The sequence below is a fragment of the Pavona decussata genome, unplaced genomic scaffold (assembly GCF_977016875.1).
Source record: "Pavona decussata unplaced genomic scaffold, jaPavDecu1.1 SCAFFOLD_68, whole genome shotgun sequence".
Classification (NCBI taxonomy): Eukaryota; Metazoa; Cnidaria; class Anthozoa; order Scleractinia; family Agariciidae; genus Pavona; species Pavona decussata.
Genome location: NW_028145487.1, coordinates 14,055 through 22,500, shown reverse-complemented (window position 1 = coordinate 22,500; position 8,446 = coordinate 14,055). Strand labels below are relative to the sequence as shown.

Here is an 8,446-nt window from a genome sequence, read left to right as displayed (position 1 = left end):
ATCTACCCGGGGTCAGAAAAAAACAGGCCTTCACATGCAACCCCGGGGCGCTGGGGTGAGGTTTAAAAAAGCTATCGCGTGGTCGCTAAGTACATATATCAACAAAGATGGCGGATGGAAGACACTTTTCGTTTCGTTGTTCTACGGGCACGACTTCACCTTCATCCGAGACCGTTAGATCAGCTTGGTTATCAGACTCGACAAATGCACCTTCAACTCCTTCAGAACTTTCTTCAATGGCATTGTTGTCGATGTTTTGAAGGTGATATCTGCGAAAAAGCTCGCCACGCTTGCGCTGAATTCAGAGACAATTGCCCGGATGAACATCACCCCACCCCACCTCCAGCATTCACATGGAGAAAACTCACCCCAGCTAAGGGGGTACCCGCCTCGGCTGACCGGGCAACCCGCCTCGGTGAGGTACCCCACTTCATATGTGAACGCGATCAAGAAATAAAGAGAGATTGTATGGAGAGATTGGTAACCCCACCGAGGCGGGGTACCTCACCTTCCCGGGGTCCCCCACCTCCATGTGAACAGGCCCTTAGTAGGCGCACTTTTAATTGGTCCGTGAAGAATTCCTGGTCATGGCCACCTGTGGCTACTCGTCTATGTTGGAGGTATCTGCGGATCCAGTACCCAAAACGATGAAAATGTGCAGTGTGTCCTACTGAGTGACTGCCGAGGGGACGTGAGCGTCCATTTAAAAGCACTGCACGTTTGGGACGCATCTTTAAAAACCGAGGCACAATTGCTCGTAGCAAGGGCAGGTATAGTATGAGTATTTTGATATTTATTTTAGCAGTTTTCTCTTAAGAAACACCAAAGTACAAATCATAAGTATTCATTCCTTGAAGCGAATACATTTTTTTGAACTCCCCCACGAAATTCGCAACCTGGTTTACATGCCATTTCAGATCACAAGTTATCACCTGCAATTACACTTCATTACACCTTTTCACACGAAGACGCTAACAATAGAAGCATTTGCGGAGTGAAAAGCGTGTAACTTAGTAAGGAGCAAACTGTCCCATTAGATCGTACTCTCTAAACTAATGGTTTTGAAAAACACGTATTTGAATCTCATAAATTCTTCCTTACCAAATTTTCCTCCTTATGAAATTTGGTCTGAGGCATATATTAATCACGTGCTAGGAGACCGTGGGAAAGTGCGAATTTCATTGACGCCTATAAAGTGTATACAATTTGTACTAATGCATTCATTTAATTTTTTTTATTATTTTTGTATTCAATGGATTTTGAAGCTGGGGACGTACACTTGTGCAAAGTATAAACCAAAAATTTCACTTTTTGGAAAATATCGCGCGGGCAACATTTTCGAATGCATGATCGCTATAACGTACGTAGGGGTACATGTGTTGAGAAACGAAGGTTTAATGTGATATTGTGATGGGACTGATCGTTCAACTTTAAAGGGGAAAAAGGGAGTTATTCCCTTATTATCATCATTGATAGTCAGGCATCATCATCATCATCTTCATCATCATCATCATCATCATCATCATTTTCATTACGTCTTCAGTTCTCTTTGATGCAACTGAAGACAACCTAAAAATCAGCATTTGTCTTCAGCACAGAGAATTATATGGAATCCGTTGGCGTTGCAGCAAGAAAAAAGTGTTCAACCCCTGTAGATTGGGCGCCACACAAGTCAAAGAAATTAAAGGGCGATCGTGGGTTGACAAGTCAAGTTCAGTCAAAAGAATATATTTTCCAGCTAACCAACCAGCTAGTACATGTTGGCACGCGTACGTTTTCGTAAGAGGGGAATACGTAACCAGTTACGCTGGGATTTTATTTTAGGTTCAAATAGGGAAATTAACAGACACTGATGTCAGTCCCGCATCACGCACGGGTTCCATCACCTGTCACGCTGCTTATTTATGCGCCATCACACGTCGCAAAAAAAAAACCCTTTGCCACCCTCAATAAATGCCACTTACTATTAGCTGTTGTGCCCTATTTGTCAGTCGGTTGCCCTTCGTAACATTTGATAGCATTTCCAACGATGTTCAGATTTAGTAGTTTTTCTGGCTCCAAGTCCTCGTAATGGTGGCTATGACAACGTTCCAAAACACAAACAGGCAAAAAAAAATAAACAAGTAAGTAAGTCGCTTTTTATTGGAATTCTATGTAAGCCGGGACATTAGTTTCCTATTTAGTACCCGAAATGCATAAAATAGATTTGACAGTAATCTTGAATGGCCCTTTTTTTATTTATTTAGGAGCTGTTCCATTTTTATTTCCTCCCCACCCCCACCCCAGCCCGTCTGGATGTGCGCGCGTTTCTGTAACGCAATCTCATTGTTTAATCACGGCGGAAGGTCAACGGAACATAAACGATTTCTTGACGAGAATCTCCAGTTCAAAGCAGGATTTAAATGGTTGCTGAAAGAATTTTTGGTCATTAAGGATAACAAAGAAATATTTGACACCTTGCACACGGCAGCTTATGGGGCGAAAGGCAATTTTTTCGGCTGATGGTTGTCCTGACGGACTTTGAAGAATTCAATTCAGTGCCGCGTTTACGGGCGGCGGTGTATTACAGTAATTTCGCACAACAAATCATCGAAAATGCGGCTGTATCCGACTGAAACTATAATTTGATATATTTTGAAATATCCAGTTCTCGATATTTCACGAGGTAAGTGGAATTTATCATTATTTTCTTAGTAAATCGTTATTTTCATGTTGTTATGCTAATTACGAAGGCGGTGTTTGTTGACAAAAGCACAGTTAAAACTTCTTCTTCTATAATTTTCTCTTTTTAACTGCCCAAAAATTTTATTGCATATTCTTACAGATGAGACATTGCTCTTTAACCGGGATGCTGTTTTAGGACGCCAACTGATGTATCTTTAGCGATATTTTCCTTTAAACTCGGCCATTTTTTTGGCACTTGAAGAGTAGTTCAATAGGGAAGAAATTAAAAATTTTGTAAAAAAATCAGATTTCGATCAAATTCCCATAAAAGCTTCTCAACACAACAACAAACATTTGCTTGTTTCGAATAATGAGATTTTGTTCGGATTTGTGACGCTTTCTTCGTTAGGCAAATTCTTAAAAGTGTGGCCTAAAATGGCCGCTGAAAGCCCTCTCAGAGCGGTAAAACCAAGATGGTCGCACTACAGCTAAAATACGAATCGAACTGAGCTGAAAGTTATATTTATGTGAATCACTTATATAAACCATTCTTCTGAGAAAGTTTGAGGGATTTCATTTTTTCTCGTCCAAACGACGATAGTCGATATTTACAGAGGACGGCTCTTAATTCGTTACGCGAAGCTTCCTAAATCGCCCCAAAATACAAGCTCAAGAAGCGGCATTTTCACAGAATTTGATTTTTATCGATTTTCTCGAAAATGAATCGATATTTAGCTAAACAAACTATGCAGTGATTTGTTTCACATTGAGGTCTACCTAACTTGAGAATATGGGCCGAATTGATTTTTGAGCTGTTGCCACCAAATGTTTGACCGGTGGTAACATTTGCTATTAAGGCTTCTGACACTTTTCATGCTTTTCAAGTTTTGATAAAGATGGCTGACAGTCATCGAAACTGTCAGCATTAATAAGACATTAATATAAGACTGGCTATATTGTAAAAACTTTTAAATCGGCAAAATGACCTTATCGCTAATTTTATACAAAAAGAGGAACTTCCTCTGTTCCCAAAGGACTCTTAGCTCACTTATGTCCAGAGATGCAGGCAATGGCGAATTTGGCAATTTTGACGAAATCTTGCCACAGTCATAACGGTGACGAATTTGGCAAAATTTCGCCAAATTCCCAAATAAATGCAAATAAGCTAAACACATGGAAGCCTGCCATGTTGGTGGATTTGACGATTTTGGCGAATATAACAAATTTGGCAAAATTTTGTCAAAGTGCCAAGAGCATGCAAATTAGCTAAACACATGGAGGCCAGCCATTGACGAAATCTTGCCACATATTCGTCGAATTCGCTACTTTGTTGGTACCCTTGTCTTGAGCTTATTCGCCTGAATTTTGGCCTTTGACGAAATATCGTCAAATTCGCCATTTTCGTCATTGCCTGCATTTCTGGACATATCTGTGATTGTTAGTGTGTTTCAAAAAAAGTAATTTTAGCAAATATATGCATATAGCTTTCACTTCCCCATTACGCAAATGTTCAATTTATACAGTTGTCACAATGTTAGATCCTTATAATGAAACTTATTTATTACTTTTTATGCAAGAAACACATTAAATATTATCCAAGAACTCTCATTCAAAAACCCAAGACTTAAAATTCAACCATTCTTTTTGTTTCAGTTTAAGGAATTTAATATATATATAAAATATATGCAGGCTTTTCACTTCCACGTCATGCAGGAGTTAAATTACTACAGTTGAGGAACGGAAGAAAATACAATTGTCCGGCAACATTTCATTCCTTGTAATGAAACTTACTTAACACTTTCAATTCAAGAAAAAAAAAACATTAAATATTATCAAAGAACTCTCGTTTCAATATATTTAACACTTAAAATCCGACCATCCTCAAACTTACGAACTTCCTCCACAGCTTATGAGAAGGCTTAGACTCAACCTCTGACAGCAATATGTTAAACGAAGAATTAATTAAACGATTAAGCCAAACATTGACAATATCGATTTCTCACCTTGAGGAAAACCGCCACGGCAACTTTTGTAGCCCATATACTCCGATACTCAGCACAAAGTAAAGTCACTTGTGTATCGACCAACTGGTAACACATAACTGAGCAGCATTATTCAAGAGAAGAAACCAACAGATCTCTCGTCTTCTAAGAGCACACAATCATGTCTGAAAACTCGAGCTCGACATCGTCGTTCAACAACTCATCTACAACGAGTGGATCTCCCAAAAGTACCGACGAAAGTTGCATTTTCGCAGACTCCATGACAGAAACGGTACTTATGGTCCTGGGCTATTTCACTATTCTCCTTGTATCTCTGGTCGGAAATGCCCTTATAATCTTTGTCATCTGCAAAAACAAGCAACTGCGAAGGTCGATTAATTATTATGTTCTCAACATGGCCGTGTCCGATCTCTTCACTCCCTTGACAATCATGCCGATGAATGTTGTACGTATTATTTCAGGTTCCACTGCCTTTATGGTCGATACCCCTTTGGTGCTTGGGAACATCTTATGCAAGCTTTGCTACTTTCTCCCTGATGTTTCTTTGATGGTTTCCATCCAAAGCCTTCTGCTGATTTCAGTAGACAGGTTCATAGCTGTTGTGTTCCCGTTGCAGATAAAACTAATCTCGTCCAAAGTGCGTTTTATCTGCATTTCTTGTACCTGGATTATAGCCATTGCTGTTCATGCACCTTACTTTTACACTTTTAAACTGATATCCGATGGAAATTCATATTATTGCTTGCAGCGCTGGGGTGCTAATCATGTGGAAATTCACAAGAGATATCTCACGGCAGTATTCATTACTTTCTACCTGGTACCAATGTGTGTCTTCGCCATCTTGTACTGCACAATAGCTTGGACTTTGAAATGGAGGCACAAACAAAGGAAAAGTATGTCCATAAGCGGTCGATCCGGTTCATATCAAAAGAATACACACATTATCCGTTTATCAGTAGCCATACTAACAGCTTATGCTGTATGTATAAGTCCAATGTTTGTCTTAATCTTTCTTAGAATTTTCTTGTGGCATTGGCAGAATCCACCTATCTGCGCATTTCAAACCGTGATTCCGTTTGTTTCACTCTTCATGGTGTATTCGTGGAGTGCCATCAACCCATGTATCTGTTTTTCTTTTAGTAAGAACTACCGAAACGGTCTTAAAGAAATAATTACTGCCCGAGCTGGTACTAGTAGTCTTCGAATGACGACAGGAATTACCAGTCTTAGGAAACGTGCTACTAGCTCAGGGTCTGAGCGTATCTGTCTGAGGGTCATTGAACAAGATCAAGGAGATGAAAAAGAAGACGAACAAGAGGAAGGGGAAGAGCAAGTATGAGACGGAAGGAAAGGAGAAAATGATCAAGAATACAAATGTGGACGGGAAGACGATGGCGAGGAAGTAGAACCGGAGAAGTGCATGCATGCCCCCACAGTAGCAGCAAAAGGAGGTTGAGGCGGAGGAGGGCAAATGATAACAAAGAAAGAATATGTCAATTACGGAGACTTCCTAACCTAAAAAACTGACTTTGCTGATTCTGTTTTCGGAGGAGTTGTAAATGACATTAGGGACAACTTATATTAACTGGCCGCAAATGGAAGAGACGAAAGATTTCAATTCCGTTAAGATCAATGTCAAAGACTTTCACGTCACCTGCATAATGCCTTCAAACGTTCGTCTACTTACAGTCTGCCAGTTGAGAGATTCGCCCTGCTGATGACTGATAAGACTTCATATGTTGCGTTATAAAAGGGACTCATCAGCACGTTGTGTATCATTTATTTAATATCTACACTAAACGTGACTGCTCATCTTCAACACTAAGTTGTTGTCTTTGTTTGTTTGTTTGTTTGTTTTTTTTCAGCACGAAACTTGTTGGAAACCTAAAACGGCGCATTAATTATGTAAATATTCATTACCTTGTATTTGCTGAAGTTTATACTGTCCCGGCCAGTGTATGGAAACCTGCATATCAGACAAAAACTCTGTGAAATCGTACTAAATGATGGCCTTTCTGTAATAGCTAAACTGCGGCAAACAGACCGGTTATATTGTGAATACAGTTAGCAAATGCATTTTATTCATTTTATTTTTTCCATTTTCATTTTACTCTTTCCAGTGTAAAGACGGCTGAAAAAGATTAGGTTATCGACATGACAGGAATTGTGTTAGAGCTTACAGAGTGTGACTCATAAAAAAACCGGCTGAAGGCGTTTCTGCAAAAAGGTTTAGATCTTCCGCAGGGATGCGTTGCGGTTCTGTTTAGTTTCAGCAGTTTCCGTTTTGTGAAATCCCAGGTGAATGGGTTCCCAAGTCTGTACCAATTACTATCAGTAGGTGAAGAGTTTATGGTGTTTGAAGAGGAGGGTAGTTGTTTGTGAAAATTAAAATAATCATTAGTAAAAATGTTGTTGTTTATAGTGGGTACGTTAAAGGAATGACCTCTGCATCGCAGCAATCTCAAGCTCCATTTTGTAACATGTTTAAGCATAAATGAAAAAAATTAATATTTGGCAAAGCTGTTCCATTGTTAGCTCTCAGAGAAAGCCGTACCAATGCGTGGCGGTGCGCTGGAGGAACGAGTATCTTATTTACAATCAGAACCGAATGTGCTCCTGTATATTAAATACCGTTACAATCGTCTCAAGAAGAAGGATCAAATATTAAAACAAGGCATTCATGTCCGGATAATCTTCGTTGTTTTTTAAAAGCAAATAAAATGCTTTTGAACCCATTGCTCTTACTAGTCAATTAAACAACTCAACAATAATATCTATGGGGAAATGGGGTGAGGGACGAAGTACCCCAATATAGTAGCTATGTCACTTATAACCCTCTTTTAGGGGTCGGAATTCCTACGGTGCCTTATGAGAGGTGACATTTCTCTTCAGGATATAACCCATCGCCCCCCCCCCCCCCCTCCCCCCTCCCCCTAACCGGTTATTAAGAGAGAGGTGATAATCCTACGTAGGGGTGAAAATTCCCAAAGTTACTAATACAGAGGTGATTTAAGCAATAGGCGACTTTTTCCATGTTTACATAGCCTCATCTAAACACGACGGGGGTTGGGAGAATTCGAGACAGTTATGTTCGAGAATTCTCCAAACTCCCGAGTGTTTAGATTTTTTAAATATTTGCTAATGATCCTTGTAATCTATTTACTTACTGATGTGAAATTCAATAGGAAACGCTAAAAAAAAGTAATAATAAATAAATAAATAAATAAATAAATAAATAAATAAATATTTTAAAAAAAAGTTAACCAAAAAGGTGAATTTCTGTAGCCACCCTCTGAAAAATCAGCTCAGATGGCACAAGGGTATAGGCTCGAATTTCCCAAAAAGGATTGAAATTCTGCTTTGCATCATAAATCACTTCAGAATGATCTGTAGCAATCAAATGAACAAGAAGCAGTGCTTTCAAGAGTTGTATTTTTGGGCTAGAAATCATGTCTTTAATGAGTGCCATAATTAAAACAAAGGCTAACAGGTTTCTTAGATACAACATATCCTGAAATGACAGGCTAAGTTCGGGCTTCAAGGCCGTCTGTTAACATCAGTTACATTGCTTGACAAAAAAAATGTGATTTAGACAAGCAGGGCTATAACATATGCACCATATTTTCATTTTTTCAAGCTCATTGGACTCATTTGACTTATACCGTTGAGCTATCTGAGCGGATTTTTAAAAAGGTGGCTACAGAAATTGAGCACATTTTGAGACTTTCTAAGCTGAAGGAATTTGCTAGTCATTAACAATACTCCAGTTACGGTTCATC

General features: G+C 39.2%; 1 protein-coding gene across 1 annotated transcript; it reads left to right on the top strand.

The window, feature by feature from the left end:
• Positions 1–4,872: 4,872 nt before the first annotated feature.
• LOC146477812 (neuropeptide FF receptor 2-like) lies at positions 4,873–7,346 on the top strand. The gene has a single exon (XM_085112925.1). The coding sequence runs from the start codon at positions 4,927–4,929 to the stop codon at positions 6,004–6,006; it is 1,080 nt and encodes a 359-aa protein (XP_084969051.1). The 5' UTR covers positions 4,873–4,926; the 3' UTR covers positions 6,007–7,346.
• Positions 7,347–8,446: the final 1,100 nt, after the last annotated feature.